Genomic DNA, 26,237 nt, shown 5'->3' with positions numbered 1-26,237 from the left:
ATAGCGTATATCGGGAATTTGCTCTATCTACTGGTTTTGACATATGTGCTTTCTATGTTCCATTATGAGCTCCTTGAGAGTACGCGGTACATTCCCAAACCCTAGCACTACTAGAATGTCTTACATGATAATGATGTACACCATCTAGTGTGCTCTTACAGTTTTCCAAATTCTTTTACATTTTAATATCACAACTACCATGATAGGAATGACTCCTATTATCCCATTTTTATTTATTTTTAAAAGCTTTGAAAATTGGTTTTTTTTTGCCAGAGGTAATCACTTTAAAACTTTTATTGCATTTTTTCCCATTACCATTTAGTCCCCTTATACTCCCCCCATTATCCTATTTTTAAAAAGGAGAAACAAATCCAGAGGCTAAATAATTTGTCATCATTCCATTAATCTTCAAAATCTACTTACAGCATTAAATATGTGTAGCAAATATAAGAAACTTCCTGAACAAAAGAGGTTTACAAACCTCCAGAAAGTGGCCAATCCATGTACTTTATTGTTGCCAGGAAAATTAAATTAAGGGCCTTAAGTTCAACTCCGCTCAACTATGCAAAAACAAACTTTGTCCTTGGAGCCCTTCATAAAGAAATTTTAAAACCGCCAAGACAGCAAATATGGCACTATGAGAACACAACTCTCATCTCTTAGTTTGTAAAACTTTAATAAAATATTATGGCTTCTATTTGATACAAAAAGGGGACATTTCACATAAAACCACAATATTACAAAACTTGAAGTCAGAATGCATTTTGCAAGAGCCATGTGACACGCACATGACAGTCAGCTAAACTGATGAGTGGACCTTGCAGGGGAAATGTTTAATCCACCAGAACAACTAATAAGCTCAACTTTGTTTTCTTTTTTTTTTAACCCTCACCCAAGGATATGGTTATTGACATTTTGTTGGGGGGGAGGGAAAGAAACATCAATCAGTTTAGCTGCTTCTCCTAGGGGCCCACACTGGAACGAACTGCAACTCAGGCGCGTGTCTGACCAGGAATTGAACCCGAGACCTTCTGGTTTACAGGATGCTCCAACCGAGTCACACTAGCTAGGGCTAAACTCAGCTTTTAGAATAAATACTAATTTGCTTAAAAAAAAAAAAAATCACCCTGTCCCCCAAAACCTTCTGACACTTAAAAGGAACATCAAATAAATCTCCTCCAATTATTTATTAATTCATTTATGCAAACTGCAGGAGGACCTTTTTCTTTCTTTTTTTCTTAAGGGCCATTAAGAGAGCCCAATAAAGTCTTCCCGAGGAAAGTGAACACCAGTTCCCCGGAAAAGTGCCAGGTGTGTCACATCTGCTGTGGTGACTTCTTGAGTAAGCAAGAAAAAGAAATGCATTAACTTTTCATGACACGTCATGGAACCTCATTCCCTATCTGCAAACATTCAAGAAGGTAATACAAAACCTACAGATCTATCATAGGGCCCATTCGTTTCTCTTTCAACTTGACAGCAAAGTCTTCCTTTAAATTGGTAATATCAGAAAGCTGTTAAGATTACATCTTTTTCTTCCTTGACCTACACAATACAAAATGACTTTAGTGCCCTCTAAAAGAAAGTCTAACGCCCAGGTTTTTTAGGAAGGCAATGGGCCTGGCGAGTTCTTACAAAAACTCCAGGAAATAACTAAAAAAAGAACTAAAAATTTTAAATCCCTTCTCCACCATCCACTCACACCCCTCAATCCCACGCTGTCCTTAAAAACATCTATATTACCTGCAACCTGGCCGGTAGGGTGGAAGCAGAGCCAACAAGCTCAAGATTTACAAGTAAACTGATCTCCACCCAGACGAATCTGACAGCTCCGCAGAGTGCGGGGGCAGGGTCTGACAGTGCCCTCTAGAAGAGCTCTCCCACCCTATCCTCTCTCTTTAAAAACAAGTCCTCCTCCAAAAGTCACTGCCTCCAAGAGGAGCTATCCCTTCCCACCGCCCTACCACTGACTCCCAAACGCCCCATCCCTCTCAGCAAACAAGTATCTTCGCACCGGCCCGGCACTCAGGCCTCCACCCTGACCCGGTCCAGGCCCGGTCGACTCACCACTCCGACCCAACCCCTCCCCGAGGCCGCCCCTCCTCCGTCAGACAATGGGGCCCGACGCCCGGCCGCCAGCCTCTCCGGCCCAATCACCCTTACCTCACTCCGGCCGAGGCCCCCACCCCCGCTCCAGTCCTCCTCGCCCCCTTTAAGCTTTCCCAAGCTGGCCCACGGACCCAGCCGACCGGTGCGCTCTTGCACTCACTATTCGGGATTCATGCTGGACATGTCACTGCAGCTGCCGCCGCCGCCACCGCTGCCCTTGCTGCTGCAGCCGCCGCCCTGACTCTCCGCGCCACGGGTAATCGGAGAGGAATGAGATAGGCTGTTCCAGGAGAGCAAACGTCTTTCCCACTCCGTCCCCTTAGAACACAATCAGGAGCAGCCGCCACTCAGCTATCGCTTCCACCCAAAATGGCCGCCGGCGAACCAGGAAATAGGAAAGCCTTAGACCAAGGGGCCTTTACATAGCCCAGAGGGCGGTCGCACCGCGTGGCATGCCGGGAAAGAGTGTCGCTAGCAAGAATGTACGAGCTGGGACTGACGGTATGGCGCGAAGACCAGGACTCAGCTTCCCGCCAAGCACCGCACTTCTGGTGCATGCGTACTGGAGGCGGTGTCGCCCGCCCCATTCCACACTCTCTCACCGCCCCCCTCCGCACCTCCCTGCTCCCCTCCCCGCTGACTCGCTGGCTAGGACTTTGCTCGGACTCCCCCTAGCGGATTGGCTAAGGCCGAGAGACCCTGGTGATGTCATCAGTGAGACGTGGCAACCCGGCAAGTCAGCGCCCCACCGGGGAGGAGAAGCGGGGGAGGGGGAAGGGAGGAGAGGGGACGGGCCGAGGGCGGTGCTGGCCCTGGACGGACGGTGGGGGTGGGGGGAGATCAGGAGACTCCGAGGGGTCGGAATTCGAGGGACCGCTAGAGTGCGGAGGCGGGGAGGGAAGAGGGCCAGCGGACACTCCTGGCTGGTCCTTCCTCCCTTTGCGCTCTTTACTGGCCAGACCAGATTGAGACTTAAGCTTTCACGGTTACCGCAGGACGTCCGCTTTAAAGACGAAAGAGTTAAGGGGGCTCTGTTAAAAACTTCGCGTCTCCGGAAAACGTGAAGCCGTTCTTTCAGTTTTCTTCCTCATTCACGAAACCCCACAGGCACTACCATTTTCCTTTTTCATTTCTTACCATTTCCTTTCAACGCTGCTGGGATCTCCGCAGGCTAGATATCGGCGGTAGCCTCCAAGTAACTAAACTGCCTTTATCTCTTCTCTCTTCCAGGCCATTTGCACACACAGCCAGATTCATCGTCTTGAAACCGCATTTCCACCACAGTGCCATAACTTTCAATGGCTTCGCATTCTGTTGACGGGACACAGCCCAGACCCCTGCCCTGGCCTCAGCCTTCAAGTTGAACTGTACTTATTTTTAGTTAATGCTGAGCTGCTCTGCAAGATTGGAAAGTAATAAGCGATAGAAACATGCAATTCATCACTACATAATGTCGAGAAACCCCAGGAGTAGTATTAACACATTTTTTGGTCTTAACAGCTCTATAATCAGCTTGGGAATTTAAATCTCCACTGAACTTTAACACGTTATCTTAGGTTATTTAATTACAAAGGGCATAGTATAATATATTGTTCAAAGTTTATCTTCCAACTTGTTCTAAGAACCAAGAAAATTATCTCCCAAGAATGATTGCAAAGTCACTTTAAATTCCAAATATAGAAATAAAAAGGCAGTTCTTATTTCTACCCAATTGCTAACTACACCCCTTAACCTCTAAATTCCACCACGTGCCTTAGTTGACAATCTTACAACACTACAGAGTACACTACAGTTCCTTCACATCATATTGGCTAATGAGATGAATATTGTCACCACACCAGAAGCACCCTGAATGGATCAATGATAGACATTAATAAGTGCTTATTACTTTAGATTCCTGTCCTTTCTTGTTTGTGATTTCACATAAGAAAAACCTCAGAAAATCTCTAAAGAACTCACCCTCATCCAAAAATACAATTTTTAACTTACCTCTTCCCCCTTGAAGGATTACCCCTAAACTTCCTTGAATTGCCTATTTCCTTTCGCAACAAAGAAATACCTCCTAATAACTATTTCTTCCTTTTTTTTTTGTCATTCAAATACATTTGTCTCCATTTTTCTGGCCCCACCCAGCCTCTCCTCCCACCCTCAATCCTTTCCCACTTTGGCTTTGTCCATGGGTCCTTTATACTTGTTCCTTGTCTTGACCCTTCCCCTTCTTTTCCCTGTTAGCCCCTTCCCTCCTCCCCTTTGGTTACTGTCAGTTTGTTTTTTCTTTCAATGTTGCTGGTTAGATTTTTCTTGTTAGTTTTGTTGATTAGGTTCCACTTAGGGGTGAGATCATATGGTACTTGATTTTCATTACCTGGCTTATTTCACTTAACATGCTCTCCAGTTCCATCCATGCCGTCGCAAAGGGTAGGAGTTCTTTCTGCTGCATAGTAGTCCATTGTGTAAATGTACCATAGTTTTCTGATCCACTCATTTATTGATGGACACTTAGGTTGCTTCCAATACTTGGCTATAGTAAATTGTGCTGCTATGAAAATGGGGGTGCATAGGTTCTTTCAAATTGGTGTTTCAGGGCTCTTAGGGTATAATCCCAGCAGTGGAATTACTGAATCAAAAGGCAGTTACACTTTTAGCTTTTGGAGGAAAATTCCAAACTGTTTTTCACAGTAGCTGCACCAGTCTGCATTTCCACCAACAATGGACTAGGGTTCCCTTTTCTCCATAGCCTAGCCAGCACTTGTTGTTTGTTGATTTGTTTATGATGGCCATTCTGACCAGTGAGAAGTGATATCTCACTGTGGTTTTAATTTGCATCTCTCTGATGACCAGTGATGCTGGGCATCCTTTCATATGTCTCTGGGCCCTGGGTATGTCCTCCTTGGAGAAGTGTCTGTTCAGGTCCTTTGCCCATTTTTTAGTTGGATTGTTTGTCTTCCTGGAGTGGAGTCATATGAGTTCTTTACATATTTTGGAGAGCAAACCCTTGTCCAAGGGATCGTTGGCAAATATATTTTCCCATGCAGTTGATCCCCTTTTCATTTTGCTGATGTTTTCTTTAGCTGTGCAGAAGTTTCTAGTTTTGATGGAGTCCTATTTGTTTATTCTTTCCTTTATGTCCCTTGCTCTAGAGGACATATCGGTGAAAATATTGCTGCATGGAATATCGGAGAGTTTCCTGCCAGTGTTCTCCTCTAGGACTTTTATGGTGTTGTGATTTATATTTAAATCTTCTATCCATTTTGAATTTATTTTTGTATATGGTGTAAGTTGGTGGCCGAATTTCAATTTTTTGCATGTAGCTGTCCAGCTCTCCCAACACCATTTGTTGAAGAGGCCATTTTTTCTCCATTTTATGCTTCTCCCCATTTTGTTGAATATTAATTGACCATAGAGACATGGGTTTATTTCTAGGCTCTCTGTTCTGTTCCACTGATCTATGTGTCTGTTCTTTTGTCAGTACCAGACTGTTTTGATTACAGTGTCCTTGTAATATAGTTTGATGTCAGGTAGTGTGATCCCTCCTACTTTGTTCTTCTTTCTCAAAATTGCTGTAGCTATTCGGGGTTGTTTATGGTTCCACATAAAATTTTTAAATGTTTGTTCTGTGCCTGTGAAATATGTTACTGGTATTTTAATTGGGATTGCATTAAATCTATGAATTGCTTTGGGTAATATGGACATTTTGATGTAATGTTAATTCTTCCCATTCATGAACATGGTATATGCTTCCATTTATTTGTGTCTTCCTTATTTTATTTCTTCAGTATTGTGTAGTTTTCTGAGTACAGATCTGTTAACTCCTTGGTTAAGTTTATTCCTAGGTACTGTATTTTTCTTGTTGCTATAGCAAATAGGATTTTTTTTCCTGATTTTTTATTCTGATATTTCATTGCTGATGTACAAAAATGCCTTCAATTTCTGAATATTGACTTCGTATCCTGCTGTTTTGCCAAATTCACTTACTAGATCAAATAGTTTTTTGTGGAGTATATAGGGTTTTCCATGTACACTCTCATGTCATCTACAAACAACTCTAGTTTTATTTACTCCTTTCCAATTTGGGTGCCTTTTATTTCTTTTTCTTGTCTGATTGCTGTGGCTAGGACTTCTAATACTATGTTGAATAGAAGTGGTGAAAGTAGACATCCTTGTCTTATTCCCAATCTTAGTGAGAAAGCTTTTAGCTTTTGCCCATTGAGTATGATGTTGGCTATAGATTTTTCATATGTGGCCTTTACTATGTTGAGGTATGTACCCTTCACTCCCACTTTGCTGAGTGTTTTTATCATAAATGGGTGCTGTACCTTATCAAATGTTTTTTCCGCATCTATTGATATGATCATGTGATTTTTGTCTTTCCTTTTGTTTATATGATATGTTTACTGATTTGCGAATATTGAACCATCCTTGCATCCCTGGGACAAATCCCCCTTGATCATGGTGGATGATCTTTTTAATGTATTGCTGGATGCATTTTGCCAATATTGTGTTGAGGATTTTAGCATCTATGTTAATCAGCAATATTGGCTTGTAGTTTTCTTTTTTGTGTCTTTATCTGGTTTTGGGATTAGGATGATGCTGGCCTCATAAAAAGAGTTTGGGAGTCTTCCCTGTTCTTGGGTTTTTTGGAATACTCTGAGAAGGACAGAGGTTAGCTCTTCCTTAAATGTTTTATAAAATTCTCCTGTGAAACTGTCTGATCCAGGGCTTCTGTGTGCTGGGAGTTTTCTGATTACTGCTTCAATTTCACCAGCTGTTAGCATCTTTTCAGGCTTTCTACTTCTTCGTTCAGTGTTGGAAGGTTATATGTTTCTAGAAATTTGTCCATTTCACCCAGTTTTTCAAATTTCTTGGCATTTAACTGTTCATTGTAATTTCTTACAATCATTTGTATTTCTGTAGTATTAGTTGTAATTTCTCCTCTTTCATTTCTGATATTATTTATTTGGGTCCTCTCTGTTTTTTTCTTGATGAGTCTGCTTAAAGGCTTGTCGATTTTGTTTACCTTTACAAAGAACCTGCTCCTGGATTTATTGATCCTTTGAATTGTTCTTTTATTCTCTATGGTCATTCAGTTCTGCTTTGATCTTGATTATTTCCTTCCTTCTACTCACTCTGGACTTCATTGTTGTTTCTCTAGTTCTTGAAGCTGTAGGGTTAGGATGTTTATGTGAAATGTTTCTATCTCTTTTAGGTAGGCCTGTATTACTATGAACCTCCCTCTCAGGATTGCCTTCACTGTGTCCCATAGGTTTGGACTGTTGTGTGTTCATTTTCATTTGTTTCCAGAAACTTTGATTTCTTCTTTGATTTCATTATTGACCCATTCATTGTTTAATAGCATGCTATTCAGTCTCCATGAGTTCGAATGTTTTTGAGTTTTTTCCTTGAAGTTGGTTTCTAGTTTCAAGCCCTCCTAATAATTTTTAACCAAAGTGAGAGAGTAGTTGTAAGAATTAAAACAGATTATAAAGCATATTGTACAATGGCTGTGGGTGCACTTGGTAAATGTTACTTACCTTTCTCCTTAACTTCCCTGGAGCTTTTAAGTATACTTGCTCTATACCAAGAACAGAATACCACATATCTTATAGTGTTATAATATGCATGGAGTTCAGAGGCAGCTTAGCTTAGGAGTGGTGGTGGGTTGTCTCCTACAGTCTACTACAACTTACATATTGTTTATATTAAGATTTACTTCCCAACTTAAAGTGTCAGTTTTGCTGATTAAAACAATATATTTTATGTGTAGATGTTTAAGAGTAGCTACTTTTTTAAAAAAGATTTTATTTATTTTTAGAGAGAGGGGAAGGGGAAAGAGGAGAGAAATATCAATATGTGGTTGCCTTTCACATGCCCCCTACTGGGGACCTGGCCTGCAACCCAGGCATGTGCCCTGACTGGGAACCAAACCAGAGACCCTTTGGTTCGCAGGCCAGCAGTCAATCCACTGAGCCACACCAGCCAGGACAAGAGTAGCAACTTTTCATACTCACATTAATAACTCAATAATTCATTAAACTACTATGAACCCTGTTGGTTGCCCTATTATTGAATCAGAACTCTTCTAGAGCGGTTTGTCCATTTGTTCTTTCAATTATTCTTTTCTTTTTCTTCTTTTTCTTCCCTTTTTCTTTCATCAAATATTTATGACCTGGCACATAATAAATATGTTTGAAACTTGTGCTGGGAACCATGAGGAATACAAAGGTGAATAATTACCACTCTCTGTCTGCATGATTACAACCCAGTGACAAAAACGTGTATACAAAACAAGGCCTACAGGGGAAATGCAAAAATAAGATTAAATTATATAAGGTGCATAGGGACAGAAATCAGATCAGTGATTGCCAGGAACTAGGAATGGGAGGAGGAAATGTCTACTAAGAGACAGAGGGGAACTTTGTTTGATGGCAATACAGTAGTTATACAAAAATTTTTGATTTCACGGGAGGTTGAAACCTCTAACCTCCATGTTGTTCAAGGGTCAACTGTACTCTATATCTTCATTGTGGTAATAGTTATACCTCAATTATGAACTTGACATTCAGAAATGATAAGATGTGAAAGTACAGAGGAGGGAAACAATTCCAACTGAAATTATTGGTAATGCTTTTATGAGGGAAATGATCTCTGAATTGGGCCTTGAAAGACATTAAAATTTTGATCATTGGCAAAAATGGAGGAGAGGGAGCCATTTATTCCACAATGACAAAAGAATATGAGCATAGCCCTAGAAGTGTGAAGATACACATTTAAAGAATAGTTCCATAGAAAATGAGGTGGGAGACACTGAGGTTAGGGTGAAATCATGGGAGCCCCAAATGCTTGCTGAGGAGTTTTAACTTTATTCAGTAGGCAATAGAGGCAAAAGTTCTGAGAAAGAGTGAAGTGATCAGCTCAGCATTTTGGAAGTACTTTGGAGGTAGGGAGATGAGTTAAAAGGTAATTAGATTCCTTTAGGCAAGAGATGATGTGTTCTTACCTAGAGCAATTGCATCAAGAATGAAAAGTAGAGGAGGAAATAGAATCTGAAGAGGGATAAGGGAGGAGCTGAAAATGACTCAGAGATATCCAGTTTACCTGCCATCCTGGGAACCAAGTCCCAACCAAGGCAGAGAACAGAGTAGGAGGGAAGAGAAATAGGATAAAAAAATGAGGAAGACTGGCAGTGCTTTGCAGTTCTAGGGCAGGGCTAAAGCTCTTCTGGTATGGAAGTACTGGACTATAGTCATGTGCCATTTAATGAAGAGATACGTTCTGAGAAATGTGTCTTTAGGTAATTTTGTCATTGCACAAACATCAGAGTGCTCTTACACAAACCTAGATGGTAGAGCCTACTACACACTTGACTATACAGTATAGCCTATAACTCCTAGGCTACAGTTGCTTGCACAGCTGTTACTGTACAAAGCAACATAAGATTAAATTAAGCACAAGAGAAAATGATAGATTCTAGAGACTTCATAAACACAAGATGTATGAGGCTGCTGCTGCATAACAAGGCATACTGTTTTATAACACTTTTTTTACATAAGTAGAAAGAGTACACTCTAAAATAACAAAAATATGGTATACTAAATACATAAACCAGCAACAGTCATTTATTATGATTATCATCTTATGTACTGTATGTAACTTTATATGCTATACTTTTATAAAACTGGCAGCTCTGTAGGTTTGTTTACACAAGCATCATTACACAAAGTGAGGTATTGCACTATTACTTTAGATGGCTATGATATCACTAGACCATAGGAATTTTTCAGCTCCAATATAATCTCATGGGACCACCATCATATATGTGGTCCATCGTTGACTAAATCATTAAGTGGCACATGACTGTACCAGCAATTGTCCCCCTTCTGAATCAACACAAAACACGGAAGACTGGCAGAGAAAGAGAAAGCCAGACAGTAGTTAAAGCAGTAAGAGTAGACTTTATTCAGTAATAACTATTGCAGTAGCAAAAAGGGCCTAGGGTGAACTGAATTTAACACCACTAAAACAAAAGGTAGACTTGTTAAAACCTGGGGTATACTAAGGAAAATGCATTGAAGGATGTTAAGGGGGTTGGTCCATGTGATTAGGTCACCTAGGCATTTAATTGGAAGACAAACTGTTTGCATTTTTTTTTTAAAAGCAATTCATCACAAACTCTTTTTGCATCTTTTTGGCAGGAGTTAGTGGTGCCAGTAAGAGCTGGGTTGGGAGTGAGTTATCTCTTGAATGTTTGCATTTCAAAAAGAAAGGAAGCAGCAATGGATCTATAATTGCAAGCTTTCAAAAGTAACTGCTTAAAGAAGGGGTTCTGGGGCCAATCTGCCTATCACTAAATTTTGGCTGAAACAAATAGTAAATTTTCCAGGCATTTTAAGGGGGACTGAGATTATCCTAAAGATGTGGCCTTGAGTTGTCAGAAACTATTCTGGTGTTTGTTCAGATCTCTTAGTGTGTTGAGGGGGAGGGGAGCAGGGAGTAGGGGAAAGATGGGGAGAGGGGGAGGATGGGAGAGATAGACAAAATCATTTGTGCGAAGAGCTTTTAGAGCTTTTATAGGCCAATGCTGAGACCTAGTTGAGAATAGGACTCAAAGGAGCCTGACTAGATTGTGGTAAAATAGTTTGTCAAACTCTGGATTTAAGATGTTCAATGACTATGAGAAAGATACCTTTATTTCAGTGGCTTTAAAACACTACCACATTTGATCTACAGAAAGTAATCAGCAGTGGTGAAAAATCTTAAGGGAAATTATAAAGTTGGAAATGTTTTTGGAATTTGAACTTTCTGATCACCACCACCCCCTTCCTCCAGAAACCCCCTCCCTATACCCAATATTACCCCAAATACTCTCAACACACCTTAAACTCACCCCCACTTTACTTTAAGGTGTTTGCCACTCCTACTTTACCTATCCCCACCCCTCCCAACTTACAGAAGGTCCCCTAGTGCCTGAGGGGTGAGAGATACTTCAGAGGTGGATTTACCATTCCTTTAGCTCTTCTTTCTTCCTTCAAGACGGGAAGATAGGGAGGATGTAGACTCTTATATCCCTACATCCCCCACCCCCAACCTGCCCTACTGAGTTCTCCTCTTCACATTAAGCAAGACCTTAAGGTGGATGACTTTGGGCTACACTATCCTGTTCCACTAAAATATAATGGGAATCAGAGAACACAGGTACAGAATAGAACCCTTTATTGTTTTTAGACAGAGAAACTAAACCCTGTGGGTAAGTTAGTGACACAGCAGGAGTAGAACCCATGTCTTCTGACTCCCATTTTAGTGCTGTTCTGATTGCCTTTAAGATTAATTGCTCAGGCCCCTGGAAAGTGTCAGAGGTGGATAATTGCCTCATCAAACCCTACCATCTTTTGAACACAACAGATAAAATGAAAACCAGAAGAGGACTCTATATTTTATTTAATATTTACTCTCTGGTACTACCCAACAGTTTTATGAAAATTCTCCAAAGCCAATAATATCTTTTTTTTTATTTCCTTATCATAAGCCTATATGTATTCCTAAGGGCCCAACTCTAATCACGCGCCTTCCTGGAAGCCTTCCCAATCCATATGAACATGAAATAGATGATCTTTGTCCTTTTTTTTAACCTCAGCTCTTTGTTTAGTGCTCATGTAATGCTTCATACGAAGCTGTTTAGTTCAGAAGCCATGATCCACATATAGCTATTTAAATTAATTAAAATTAAGTTAAAAGTTCAGTTCATTTCTTCAGTTGCACTATCCACATTTCAGATGCTCAACAGTGACATGGCTAGTGGCTACTATATTAGACCTGAACATTATAGAATATTAATATAATTAAGTTGCAGAAAAGCTCTACTGGACAGCACTTCATACTATTACAATTTTTTATGTATATTTCATTTTTGCAGCTAGACTATAAGTTCTTTGAGAGCAGAGACCACACCTTATTAAACTCTGTCGTCTCCCACCAATACTTTGCACATGGCTTTATCACTAAGAAATAGTCAATATTTTCATTGACCGGGTCCTCGAGAAAAAATTGCCTTATTTGTAAGCTCTAGGGTCACTTAATTTTTTTGCTTTTTTCTCACCCAAAAATAAAACTCAGTTCATCTTCCCAGAAAGAGGAACAATGCATTGAAGACATAAGAAACTCCTGTCCACCAGGCATGGTCAGCAGGAAGAACGAGCAAAGGAAGGGATTGGCTAAAGTGTACTATGTCTCCCATAGATCGCAAACTCCAGGTCTTCAATCCTCTGAAAAGAATTTCTGTCTGAATGGCTAGCTTCCTGACTTCCACCTCCTGTGGAGTTGTCCCCAGTTTGAAATATTCCTATGAGGTCAGGGTACTACGAAGGCTACCTGGTGTTTAGCAAGCAGCAGGGCAAGCCAATGGTTTATCAAATAATATCAGATTGAAAATATTCTAAATAGGTTTCAGAACTCTTCCAGGCACCCTGGGCTCAGGGTGAGAGAAGGCTAAAGTAGCCAATCTGGACCTGTTTCAGAGCATACCTCCTACAGCCTGACTTTCCTCAGCTCTCAACTACCTGCTTGATTTCTATCAGGAGGACTTTTGGACTCAGTTCCTGAAGTCTAATTTCTTCCAGAAATCCACTAGCAAGCAAGAGCTGAACCATACTTGATAATGTTCAGTTCAGTATTTTCTTCACTAACATTTTCTGTTGTTTTGTAATTGCTATGAGTGTAATATTCATACCCTTGAGAACAAAGACCTCATTTCCATCATTGACCAATATTTTTTTAGATGATTGAATGAAGGCAATGTTTGTGAAGGTGCTTGTCATGGAGAAGGCCTCAAAAATGTCAACTCAGTCTGCCTTTGTCTCCTTCCCTGGCATCTAGCCCTTCTCTCTTCATTCCTCCAAGTCTTACCCATTCCACAGATGCAGTTTAAAGGCTCCTTTCTCTCCATGAAGTGTTTCTTGACCATCAAGTGGAAAGATTCCTCTCTTCTCTGAACTTCTACTACTACCCTATTGAACCTCACAGCACTCTCTTGTCATGAGTGTTGTTAGTTACCCTTTCTGTAAGTTCTTGGGGATTGTATACTTTTTTTTCTGAGAGAGAGAGAGAGAGAGAAGCATTGATGTGTTGTCCCACTTGTTAATGCATTCTTGCCCTGACCGAGGATTGAACGTGCAACCTTGGCATATCAGGACAGCACTCTGAGTACCTGGTCAGGGCCCAAGGACTGTATACTACTTTGTGTCTACAGGGCTTAGCCCATAATAGATCTCCTGTGAATATCTAGTATTCTATTTGTTTATAAAATCAACACATATATTATAATAGTCAGTTATAATGAACACACAGGCATTGGTTATCTTTTGCCGTAATAGGATATATTCAGGACAAAAGCTTTTAAAATTATTCATAAATCTCAAAGGATTTCACATAGTACCTAAGATGTTTTAATTGCTAAGTAAATGTCAACTGAGTGAAGTTTCTAGAGAAGCCTTATAAAAAAGCAAGTCACACACCTCTGGTCACTTACAGTCTCTTACGTATATAACAGTGACAGATGGGCTTATATCAACTACACCATTGATTGACAAATGTCAATAACAGTTCTTTTTTTTTTTAAAGATTTTATTTATTTATTTTTAGACAGAGGGGAAGGGAGGGAGAAAGAGAGAGGCAGAAACATCAATGTGTGGTTGCCTCTCATGTGCCCATAACCCAGGCACATGGCCTGGCTGGGAATCGGACCAGCGTCCTTTTGGTTTGCAGGCCAGTGCTCGATCCACTGAGCTACACCAGCCAGGGCAATAATTGCTCTTCTTATGGGTTATGTCCCAGTGCTGCTGCTGTGGCACCACCTATGGATAAAGCATCATAATATTGTATGCTGGATCTCTCAAGTTTCAGTTGATGCTCTTCTAGGTAGAAAAAAAAAACATTTTCTCTCTATCCATCTTAGGTTAATTGGCTAGAGCCTTGTAAGTTAGACTGATAAAAGACAGATTAACAAAGAGAAAACAAAAAAGAAATTTACTGACATGTGCATTGTGTGTGTGTGTGTGTGTGTGTGTATAGTCTAGAACAAATAATACCCCTTTTTATTACATACAAATCTTTTATTACAAAATCGTAAGTATTTAATTCTGTAATATAACAGTATCACACTCAAGCACACCATATGACATTTTAGATGGTATGTTCAAATTGCTGTCCATCTCATGTGAGACATTCATGTACCCTACCAACCATACTCAATGGCGTTATTTCTGCTGGACCCTGTATATCCATGGGAGTACTCTGAGATGAGTTACTCAAAAGGGTGTTTAGAATTGGGCTTATACATGTATAGTATTTTTTAAAAAGAATAATACCTTTGTTGAAAAGAGGCAAAATGAAAGAAAAGGACTTTGCATTTCCAGTGATGACAAATTGTGGGGAGGTATACGTATAGGGGATTTAATGGAAGATAGGACTAATTACTAAGGTTTGTTGTGTAGATTCCTTTGGTGCCATCTTGGGGCTGATAAGGATCTAGAGTTGTCTCTGAGGATTAACTTCTGTCCTTCTAGACCTTCTAGGTAAAGAGGAGAGAGGGGTACATCTTTACAAATCTGTGCTCTGCTTTTAGGCAAATGGGGGAGGACAGAGAGTTTTTCTTATATCTGCTTCTTCTCAACTGCCTTTAGCTCAAAATATTACTAATGCCAAAGTGGCATATATTGGCAGGTCATATTTGGCTACCCTCCATTCTTCAATCAGTCAAGCCATACTAATATATGTCCACAAGGAACCCTTTCACTCACTTCTCAATGCCAGCCATTTTGGACAACTTCTATTTCACCTAATGGCAATATTACATAACCAGGCTGGGTAAGTCAAACTCATGAATTAGCACAGAAGCAGCTGTATAACATATGAAGTCACAATCAGAGCTCCATGTAAAATCCTGCGTGGTGGCGTGATGTTCTCCGGAATTAAGCTAGAGTGGAAGGGTGAGAAAGTGCTGAGTTATCTTTTCCAATTTACTCTGCTACAAGAGTCTCAGCCAGGGAGTATCATCAGTAAGCATTGCCCTTGCAGCCCATGAAGTCTCTCATTCATTCAACAATTATGTAGTAAGCATTTATTCTGCTGTGACATGAAAGTTAAACCAATGAACAGAACTGACTGGACCCATGCCCTTATGGAGAATGTGAATTCTCATGAGAGGTCTACCTAAGACTTCTAATCTAAGGAATCATTGATCTCTATTATAGAGGTTCAGACAGGCTTTCCCAAAATATGCCACTTTGGAATGTGAATTATTTTAAGCTGAAGGCAATTGAGACTTTGCAGGCTCATGAGAAAGTTTTACTTCTCCTTTAAAGAATTTAAATTAGAGGCCTTGCCCAAAATAAAAGATATCACCAGAAATAATTTTAATTACCTATCTATAGGGCAGGGCAAACTTCTCATTTCTAAGCATGTGCTTTTACCATCCTACAATGACCCTCTGACGCCCTCAAGGCACTTTACCTTATTCTTAGCTCAGTGTGCCACACATAGCTCATTTTAACTCTATACTGGAACATCTCATGTATGTGAGGCCTCTGACTATCTCATGTATGTGGGGTTCCCACACAAATGTAGTATTAAATTTGGTTATTTTCTCTTGTTAATCTGTTTCATGTCTATTTGATTATTAGACCAGCCAAAAGAACCTTGAGGACAGAGGAAAGTTTCTTTGTTTCCTACACCATCATGGATTTAATAACAGCTTTTCAGGAAAATTTTAAAAAGAAGTGCTACCATATTAAATATGCACATTGATTGGATGTTAAAATAAAAAATGTTTCCCCCAAAATATCACCAAAAATTCAGTTTATTGCTAACCAAGGGAGAGCACTATCTAGACAGGCTTTGTAGCATCTCAAGGGAGGGTAAGGGCAAAATCGGGCTATTTATTGAACTTTTAAAAAATCTGCTTTAAAATGGGTCTTTCACTGGGGAGAAAGAGAAGTCTTAGAATTGAGTAAGGATCATGATATAATAGTTTAGGATTGGTAGGCACAGCAATTGAGGCAAGTAGTCAAAGAGTCTTGGAGTATAAATTGTCATTCGATACTTTATTTTAAAGGGCTGATGGGTGAGCCCCGGCTGGGTAACTCAGTTGGTTAGAGCATCATCCCCATACACCAAGGTTGCAGGTTCAATCTCAGGTCATGGCACATGCAGGAAGCACCAATGAATGCATAAAAGAGTAGAACAACAAATTGATATCTCTTTCTCCCCCCCCATTTCCTCTCCCCCCAATTTATAAATAAATAAATTGATTTAATTTTAAAATCAATAAAAATAAATAAAAATGTAGAAAGAGTTGATGGGTCTTTCAAAAAATTCCTAGAATCAACAATATAGTTGTTTATAACTTTTATCTTTCTGGTCAAAACTTTCCTGGAATAGTAAAGTAATGTGAATAGCAGCAGTAGAATAGTAAAAGTCACATCAATGTATACAGCAAGCTATGTATATTGTCTCATAAACATGTAAAAAGTAACATGTACCACTTCCTGCAAGATGGAGGCGTAGGTAGATACACTTTGCCACCTTACACAACAAAAAGAAGGACAACAATACATTTAAAAACAAAAAATAATCAGAATTGCCAGAAAACCAAACTATATGGAAGTCCAACAACCAAGGAGCTAAAGAAGAAATATTTACGCAGACTGGTAGGAGGGGCGGAGATGGGCAGCTGGGGTGGACGGGCCGCGTGGGAAGGCTGCGGCTGGAGGACCAGGAGGGCGAGGGAGTGGCTGGCAGTCTGGGCAGTCCCACATTTGTGTGCAGATAAACTGTAAGGAACAGCTGGGGAGCGAGACAGACTGCAAAATCCAGGGTTCCAGTGCTGGAAAAGAAAACCTCAAAGCCTCTAGAGGTAAAAACTTGTGAGGGTTGTAGCAGCAGGAGAAATTCCCAGCCTCACAGGAGAGTCTATTGGAGAGATTCACAGGATCCCAGAATATACACAAATCCACCCACCCAGAAATCAGCACCAGGTGGGCCCAATTTGCTTGTGAGGAGCGGGGGAAGTGACTAAAAGATGGTTGAGAGCCATGCAAGCGGCATTGTTCTCTCTTAGACCCCTCCCCAACATACAGCATCACAATGCAGCAACCTGGGTTGCCCCGCCCTGGTGAATACCTAAGGCTCCGCCCCTTCAATGGTTTCCAAGGCACACTGAGAGAAAGAAATACGGCCCAAATGAAAGAACAAATCAAAGCTCCAAAAATAGAATTAAGTGATGAACAGAGAGCCAACCTATCAGATGCACAGTTCTAAATAGTAGTAATCTGGATGCTCACCGAATTGGTTGAGCATGGTCACAAAATGGAAGAAAGAGTGAAGGCTATGTGCAAAGTGAATAGGGAAAAATATACAGGGAACCAATAGTAAAGGGAAGGAAACCGGGACTCAAATCAATGATTGGAAGCAGAAGGAAGTGATAAACATTCAACCAAAACAGGATGAAGAAACAAGAATTCCAAAAAATGAGGAGAGGCTTAAGAACCTCTAGGACAACTTTAAACGTTCCAACATCCGAATCATATGGGTGCTAGAAGAAGAGGAAGAGCAACAGCTTTTAAAAAATTGAAAAAATAATAGAGAACTTCTTCAATCTGGCCAAGGAAATAGACTTCCAGGAGATCCAAGAAGCTCAGAGTCCCAAAGAAGTTGGACCCAAGGAAGCATACACCAAGGGAAATCATAGTTAAGGTACCCAAGATTAAAGATAAGGAGAGAGTCTTAAAAACAGCAAGAGAAAAGGGGACAGTTACCTACAAAGGAGTTCCCAAAAGACTCTGAGCTGATTTCACAAAAGAAACCTTGTAGGCAAGAAGGGGCTGGCAAGGAGTATTCAAAGTCATGAAAGACAAGGACCTATAACCAAGATTACTCTATCCAGCAAAGCTAACATTTAGAATGGAAGGGCAGATAAAGTGCTTCCCGGATAAGATAAAGTTAAAGGAGATCATCATCACCAAGCCCTTATTACATGAAATGTTAAAGGGGCTTATCGAAGAAAAAAGATCAAAAACTATGAACAGTAAAATGACAACAACCTCACAACCAGCAACAACTGAACCTGAAAAACAAGAACAAAAACAAAAAATGAACTAAGCAAACAACTAGAACACGAATAGAATCATAGAAATGGAGATGGGGAGGGGGAAGAATGGGGGGAAAGGTACAGGGAATAAGAAGCATAAATAGTAGGTACAAAATAGGCAGGAGAAGGTTAAGAATAGTATAGGAAATGGAGTAGCCAAAGAACTTAGACATACAACCCATAGACATGAACTAAAGGGTGGGGGGAATTCTGGAGGGAGGGGTGGTGCAGGGGGGAGGGAAATAAAGGGGAGAAATAAAATGGGACAACTGTAATAGCAGAATCAATAAAATATATATTAAAAAAGTAAAATAAATTTTTCCCCTCTTAAAAAAATGTTACATGTACCTTAAGAGAAATAAATTAATTACTCAATTAAGGATATGTTGTCATAATTACAAAATATGCTGTGATGTAATTAAGGCATATAACTGGAGCATCTCACCTATTCTGCAAAGGCCAGAGAAAGCATCTTTGAAGAATTTGTGTTTGAACTGAGGCAAAATGACAGTTTGTCTCAGTGAAGAAATGGAGAGCTGAGGGTGGGACAATGAGAGAGCAGGTGCAAAGGTCCCACGGCCAGAAGGAATATGGTATAACTGAGGAACGGTCAGCGAGGCTGGAGCGCAAGGAGTGGTAGGAAAGAAGCACAGTTAAGCTAATTGGCTGGGTTATGGGGAGGAGATTACTGTTAAGTGCTATACGTCAGAGTAATTATTTTTTTTAGAGAAAAAACACTTTATACTCTAAGATCTAAGATTGTATTCCCAGGATCATCATCTAACATTCTCAAAGCTTTAAAAAGGATGAAAAATGAGCCTCCATGCTAGGTTACCACAACAACATCAGATTCAAACTGTTGCCCAACAATAGCAAAAGGTGTTGTTGAATATCCTCCTACCTGAGCTCAAACTTGTGATCAAACAGGTTATCCTGATTCTATATATCTGGCCATGCCCAAGAAGCCAGGTAAATTTGAATTAAAAAAGAAGTTATTTCCAAGTGTTTGATTTATAGGTGACCAAATCAACACTTTTTTAAATCTAGGATTAACATCTCTACTTTACAGTGATTTTTATTTTACATTTGATCATTCATTAATTCATAACATTACTTCATTAATGTCTACTAGGCACAAGCAGCCATGCTAGATCTTGAGTAAAACTTCCAGTTTTAAGGATTCTAAGAAGTTGAGGATTAGACTATAGAAGTTGATGGTTTTAGAACTGTACCATCAACTGAAATTCTTTATTCATGGACTTCTTTGTTTTGGCTCTTGATGATTATGTGACAAGCTACCCCCAACAATTTATTATGATCTCTCATGATTTTGCAGGTTGACTGGGTTTAGCTCAGCAGTTCTTGCTTGGCTTCTCATGTGATCAACTGGAACTGCAGTCATCTGAAGGCCTAAGTAGGTTAAACATCCAAGATGACTCACTTACCTGGCCAGCAGTTGATGCTGAATGCTGGTCAGAATCACAGCTGAGGCTGGCACCCAGACCACCCACATGTGGCTCTCCACATGGCCTGGGCTTCCCACAACACAAAGGCTGGGTTCCGGGAGAAAATGGTCCAAGAGCAAGTGTTCCAAGAGGCAAGATCAGAAGCTGCTGGGCCAGTAAAGGACTACGCCTGGAACTTCCCCGGTATTACTTCCCCCATACTCTACTGGTCAGAGAGTCACGGGGCCTTCCCAGATTTGAGGAAGTGAAAAAATAGACTCCGCCTCTTGATAAGAAAATAACAAGGTCACAATGCATAAGAACAATGTGGTTGGGTGGGAGACATCACTGCAGCAATCTTTGGAAAGTACAATATACTATATTGGAATAATGATAATATGTGAACAAAAGCTTGCACCAAGCCTTATAAAAAGGGGGAGAGGGATGCAAAGGAAGGGCATGCATGGACCTTGGCTTTGAGGCGATTTCGGCAATGCTAAGCTTACACTCGAGAGAATGAGTTGAGGTACCTTTAAAACCACATACCAGTTAAGTATGGACAAAGGCACAGGCACCTCCCACTCAATATCAGAAAGGTGCTTCTGAAAAGTAGGAATTCTGTGTGAAAAAGAATTTGCAATCTACATTTTCCATCACCAACATACTGAAAGCTGAGGCCATGGAACGGGATGATGAGATCACCATCTAACCATCTGTTTATTTCTTCATTCATGCAGTCATTCATTTATTCAATAAATAATTATTTAGACTCTGAGGATTATAGAAGTGAAAAAGACAGTCTTGTTCCCTGCTGTCATAGAGCTTATGAAAGAGACTGACATTAAACAACTAATTACATAATGAATTGTTTATTAGAATTATGCTGAGTGCTTTGTAAGAGGGAAGCATCTCTAATCTGAGGAATCAGGGAAGGTTTATTTGAGCAAGGCAGGGTAAAGGACAAGCAATACAGTAGTAAAAAATTACAAACAACCTAAAATTTCATCTCTAAGGGTTTCAAGATTATGTTCCATTTAGATGGCAGACGAATACAACAATATAGCTGCTAAAATTTCATGTTGGGGGAATACTTGGTGGCCCTGGGAAGTGCTGACCATTTACTGTAGTTTTTTTAAAGGATATCACAAAGTAATATGTACTATATCACTTTAATTAAAAATAAAGATATATGCACATGGGGAGTGAATGAACTGTGGTATGCTCCTACAATGCAATAGAAAGTATCAATTAAATGAATTAATCCTCACATATGAACTAGGTAGAGCTCAAAACTATAAAGCTGAGTGAAAAATGTTACAAAATGATACATACTACACGATATCATTTATAAAAAAAATTAAAAATATACAAAATAGTACCACATCTTGATTATGAATCTGTATTATCAATATTTGTAAAACACAGAATAGCACCTGGCAGGTAGTACGTGCTTATGACAGGTTGTATTTTCTAAGTTGGCCACAAGATTTCCCATTCAACATGATCTTCTTATAATATGACATTTCCATTTCTCCCATCAAAGAAATGTGTGTGTGTGGGTGGTCAGAGGTGAGGGAAGGTGAATCTATGTTTCCTCTTCTTTAATCTGGGTGAGGCTACGACCATGGAAGAAATAATATCATGTGACTTCTGAAGGCAGATCATAAAAGGCAATACAACTTCTTCCTGGTCCTCTTGGAACACTTCCTCCTGAAACCGAGCCACATGCTGTGAAAAAACTCAGGCCACATGAAAAAGCCACCCATTGGTGTTCCAGCTGATGGCCCTAGATAAGTTCTTAGCCAATAGCCAGCATGAGTCACTAGACCTGTGAGTAAGAAAGTCTTTAAGAGGACTCCAGACCCAGCCGCCACCTGACTGCCATCTTAGAAAAGAACTGCCTAGCTGAGCCCATCAACCCCCAGGACAGTAAAAGATAATAATACAATTATCATTACTACCTTGAGCCAGGAAATTTTGGAGTGGTTTGTGATATGGCAATAAATAACTGATATAATTTTTTATAGGTGTTTAGTAAAATAAATAAAATAGTGAAAGTATAAAAAACAGAGACAGGAAGTGTACCTGCCAACTACAAGACAGTAGATGTATCTAGGAAGTAGAGAAAGACAATTGAGACTAGAGACGACTTAATATGTTAGTTCTTTGAATACAAACAAAATATATCTGGAAAAAAAAAGAAAATTAGGCTAAGTTCTGGATTTGAAAGATTTTAATTTAAAAAAATTGTTTATCCAGCTCTGGCCAGTGTGGCTCAGTTGGTTGGGCAACATCCTGTTAAATGAAGGGTCACAGATTCAAGTCCCGGTCAGGGCACATGCCTAGGTTGTGGGTTTGGTCTCCAGGCAATGTGCATACAAGAGGCAACCAATTGATGTTTCTCTCTCACATAGATGTTTCTCTCCCTCTCTTCATCCCTCCTTTCCCCCCTCTCTAAAATCAATAAGCAAGTTCTCGGGTGGGGATAAAATTTATTTTTTTTTGTCCAGCCCTTCCATCTCACAATACACATATACTTCTCCAAAAAAGTAGATGTAAGTATTCAAGAGAAACTCTAAACCTTTCAGGTTTAATCAGACGCTATGTTGCCCGCCAGAGAAGCCCCAAAGCCTTGACAGGCTCCCATATGTGCTTGTCAGGGTGGAGAAGGGCACGGGGACCAGGAGAATAAACAGAGGCCAGGAAGGTGCCTCTGTTCTGTCACAGTCTGGGGCTTACTAACAAGAAGGAGGGTCACCTGATAGTCTATTACAGGTTACCTCACATCTCAGCTAACCCAATTTTTCTCTGATGCAAGAACGATACCCAGCAGGTCCTCCTGGAATGGGAGGGAGGAATGTGGAGACACCAGAGAGAAGAGATATTTCTTAGCACTCATCTAAACATAAGGGCCCTTGCCAGAGTATCACAGACATGTCACAAAGGGCATACTTTTGATAGTGCATAAGCTCTGGAAGGAAATGAGTCCTATTTGGAAAGAATTAAGGAGACTAGAGGGTAGGAGAAACAGAAACTGGTTCTCCATCAAGCAACTGATACTTGCAGGTGAAAACACTGGTTATGTGTTTTCACACTTAGAAGCAGAGTAGCTAAGAACAGAACAATATTAGTCCCTTGCCTAAGAAACTTTTATGGCGACGGTCATCCTTGGGAAAGATAGTATGGTGCTGAAAGAATTCCCCATAGTAGCATTTGGCAAACTATCTCAGGACCAGATATTTTTCATTTCCAATCCAACACAAATGGACACTTTTGCCAAAAGAAATGAAAATCAAGTCCAGTACTAGAAAAATAGTCACATACTTAGATGGCTATAAAACTTCCTAGATGCTTACTCTCAATTTCTGTGGTTTTGTTGTCATGAACAAGTAACAGTTTGCTGACTGGCACTAGTCAAAGGATCCCATGTTGAATAGCACTGCTGTTTCGGGAAGGCAAACCTCATACTGTCCAACTTTGCAATAAATAGGTCTCTTGTAAGTGCACCACTATAAAAGGTACGAACTCCTTATTATATTCTTGATTACTTTAAAAAATCTATTCAATTTTTATGGTTTATTTTTCATTGCTGCATCAAATGAAGTTGGCTCATTTTAGACGATATATTTCAAATGGTTTTGGTGGAAGGAATTAAGACCGGCATGCATTTTGTAAAACTTCATCTCACGCCTTAAATATGAGTACAATAAGATAGACGGCCTGGAGTCTTAGGAGCCATGCTACTTTTCCTATCTGGCAATTTTTATTAATTGATGCACCAGTTAAGGAAAAAAAAAAAAAAAGAGGGAAACCCAGCAGTTAATCTAGAGCATGGGTTGTCAAAATTGAGGAGCATAACATTTCACTGCTCTTGGAACATGTCTCAGCTGCCTAACTCTGAGCCAGGTGCATGTGTTTCCCAAGACAACTTCAAAGACAGTGCATCCAGTCAGGCTGGCAAGAAAAGGAATGAGTTTTATGCAAGGACATACATTTGGGGCTTAATGAGGCACACAGGATTATTATAACACAATCAACATATGCAATTTATGAAGTGATTAAATCTTGTCCCAGAAGAGCTCACATGGATCCATGCCATGATGACCCAATTATTTAAAAGATCTTTTTTTTTTCTGTCATAATTTGCTCTCCTGTGACCAAAAAAGGATTAGAACTACTCTGAGATAAAATTCAAGGTCAAACAGCCTTTATTTCCCCCAGATTAAATGGTATCAGAAGCAAAGACTTAGCTTTAAAAAGCAAAACAAATTAAATATAACCTCCCCCTGAACCTCCAGAAGGGGCTATGAACATTTTGATCTTTGGGTTGTCCTCCTTGGTATTTTTCTATTCTCTCTTTCCTTAGGACCTTACATTTATATGGTTGTTATTCTTTGAATGTGATTTCAGTTGCTTTACAAAGACCCTTCCAAACCCTTTGGGGTGGGCAATGTAATTATTATAGCCACTTTCTGTACTGATAGTAAAAACATTTGACTTGGGCACCAACCAGTCCAAATGAAAGATGAACCAATTAGAAATGATGCTGGCAGACAACTCCCAGTACAGCCAGAGCAGAGCAGAGCACACAAGGAAAATTGGTTCTACTCACTTGTAAGAGAAGAAAGTGGATGGTTAGGAAAACTATGCCTGCCATCACATACTCAGTATTTCCTACTTCAGGGTGGTAGGGCTGGTTCCAGGCTGCCTGACTTCCAGTCTGAAACCCTCCCCCCATCATATTTCTTACCACTTTAAAATAATGCTGAAACTTCAAAAGGAGTAGAGACGATGATAGATGAGTTTCTATCATGTCACTATGAAAAAGAAGGAAGGGAGAGAGGGAGGAAAAGAAGGGGAGAAGGAAAGGCAAAGAGAGGAGAGAGAAAGAGAAAGAGAAAGAGAAAGAGAGAGAGAAGGAAATATTGGAGCCCCATAATTAGCATTCTTTATGAGAACTGGAAATAAAGCTTCATTGTAATCATCTGTTTTCAAATATAAATTCTGTTCGGGATGATTATAGTTTAGTGCTAAGTTTCTTAACAGTGGCAGAATTGACATTTGACCTTTGGGGCCATGTAATTCTTCCTTGCGGGGGCTGTCCTGTGCTTTGCAGGATGTGTAGCCATCCTGGCTTCTACCTACTAGATGCTAGTAGCAACCCCACTGAGTAGTGACAACCAAAACTGTCTTCAGACATTGTCAAATGTCCCAGACCGTTCTCCAATTGAGAACACTGGTTTAGTGTGTTTTTTTAAAACATATTTTCAGACTCAATTCAGTTTATATGTGAAGGTCAAAAGTTGTAGCTGAGAAATGGAATTTATATAGAAAAAAAATACAGGATTCTTTTATTAATGGAACTCTATGCTTTGATCAAAATTTTCCCCAATACTCACACTATGATTGAATTTTGAATACAAATGGAATTATTAAAACAGTTAGCTATGAGCAGACACCTGTCTTTGAACTGCATGGTTCATAGACCTAACAATAGGTTTGCATTCTTCTACCCATGCTGATACATAGAATGTCATTTCTTGATATTTTTCTAACATTTCCAATGACTTCTCATACTTGTTTTATATTTATAACAAATTTTCTTTCATTGTTTTCTTAAGTATAATAGCTCTACATTATTTGTGGAATTTACTTAATTTCTTTTTAATTTTCTCATGCAAAAGTTATTTTGAAAGTGTTTTGAAATAACTGAAAAGTGCTTCATGAGTAAGAAACTCACCTTTTAGTTTGCCCTGCATCAATGTTCACATCAGCATTATTCGCAATAGCCAAAGAGTGGAACCACCCTAAATGCCCATCAACAAGAGGACAAAATAGAGCAACAAAATGTGTGTGCGCGCACACACACACACGCACACAATGAAATATTGTTCAACATTTAAAAGTAAAGAAATTCTGGCACATGCTATGACATGTCCACAATGTGGACATTGTGGAACTCGAGGACATTATGCTAAGTGAAATAAGCTGATTACAAAAGGCAAAATATTGTACACTTCTACCTCAGGTAAATTATGAACTTGGAATAGTCAAATTCATAGAGATGTAAAGTAGCATGGTGATGAGCAGGGCTGGAAAAAGTGGAGGATTGGAAGTTTTTCTTTAATGGGTAGAGAGTTTCTGTTTGGGGTGATAAAAAAAGTTCTAGAGCCCTGCCTGGTGTGGCTCAGTGGATTGAGAACCGGTTTGTGAACTGAATAGTCGCCAGTTTGATTCCCAGTCAGGGCTCATGCCTCTGTTGCAGGCAGGGTCCCTGGTTGGGGGCTGTGTGGGACGCAACCAACTGATGTTTCTCTCTTGCATCGGTGTTCCTCTCCTTTTCTTTCTCTCTCCCTTCCCCATTCTCTGGAAATAAATAAATAGAATCTTTAAAAAAAGTTCTGGAGATGGATAGTGGTAAAAGTTTGCACAACACTATAAATGTACCTAATGTCACTACACTGTAAACTTGAAATGATAAAAATAGTAAATTTTATTTTATGTGTATTTTGCCACAATTGAAAAATCAAACCAGAACATATAGC

At 39.9% G+C, this 26,237-nt stretch overlaps 1 protein-coding gene across 1 annotated transcript in view; it reads right to left on the bottom strand.

Moving 5' to 3' along the window:
• The window catches only part of RAB1A (RAB1A, member RAS oncogene family), a 31,923-nt gene extending 29,418 nt beyond the window's left edge, over positions 1-2,505 (bottom strand). Inside the window, exon 1 of the mRNA XM_054586883.1 lies at positions 2,270-2,505. Coding sequence (XP_054442858.1) covers positions 2,270-2,292 — 23 coding nt within the window. The 5' untranslated portion in view covers positions 2,293-2,505. The remainder of the gene's footprint in view (positions 1-2,269) is intronic.
• Between the last annotated feature and the right edge of the window lie 23,732 nt (positions 2,506-26,237).

Source organism: Pteronotus mesoamericanus, unplaced genomic scaffold, assembly GCF_021234165.1.
Source record: "Pteronotus mesoamericanus isolate MK-2021 breed Mesoamerican mustached bat unplaced genomic scaffold, CSHL_Meso_final contig_98, whole genome shotgun sequence".
NCBI classification, from domain to species: domain Eukaryota; kingdom Metazoa; phylum Chordata; class Mammalia; order Chiroptera; family Mormoopidae; genus Pteronotus; species Pteronotus mesoamericanus.
The sequence above is the reverse complement of the archived record's forward strand: the minus strand, read 5'-3'. Positions and strand labels throughout refer to the sequence as shown.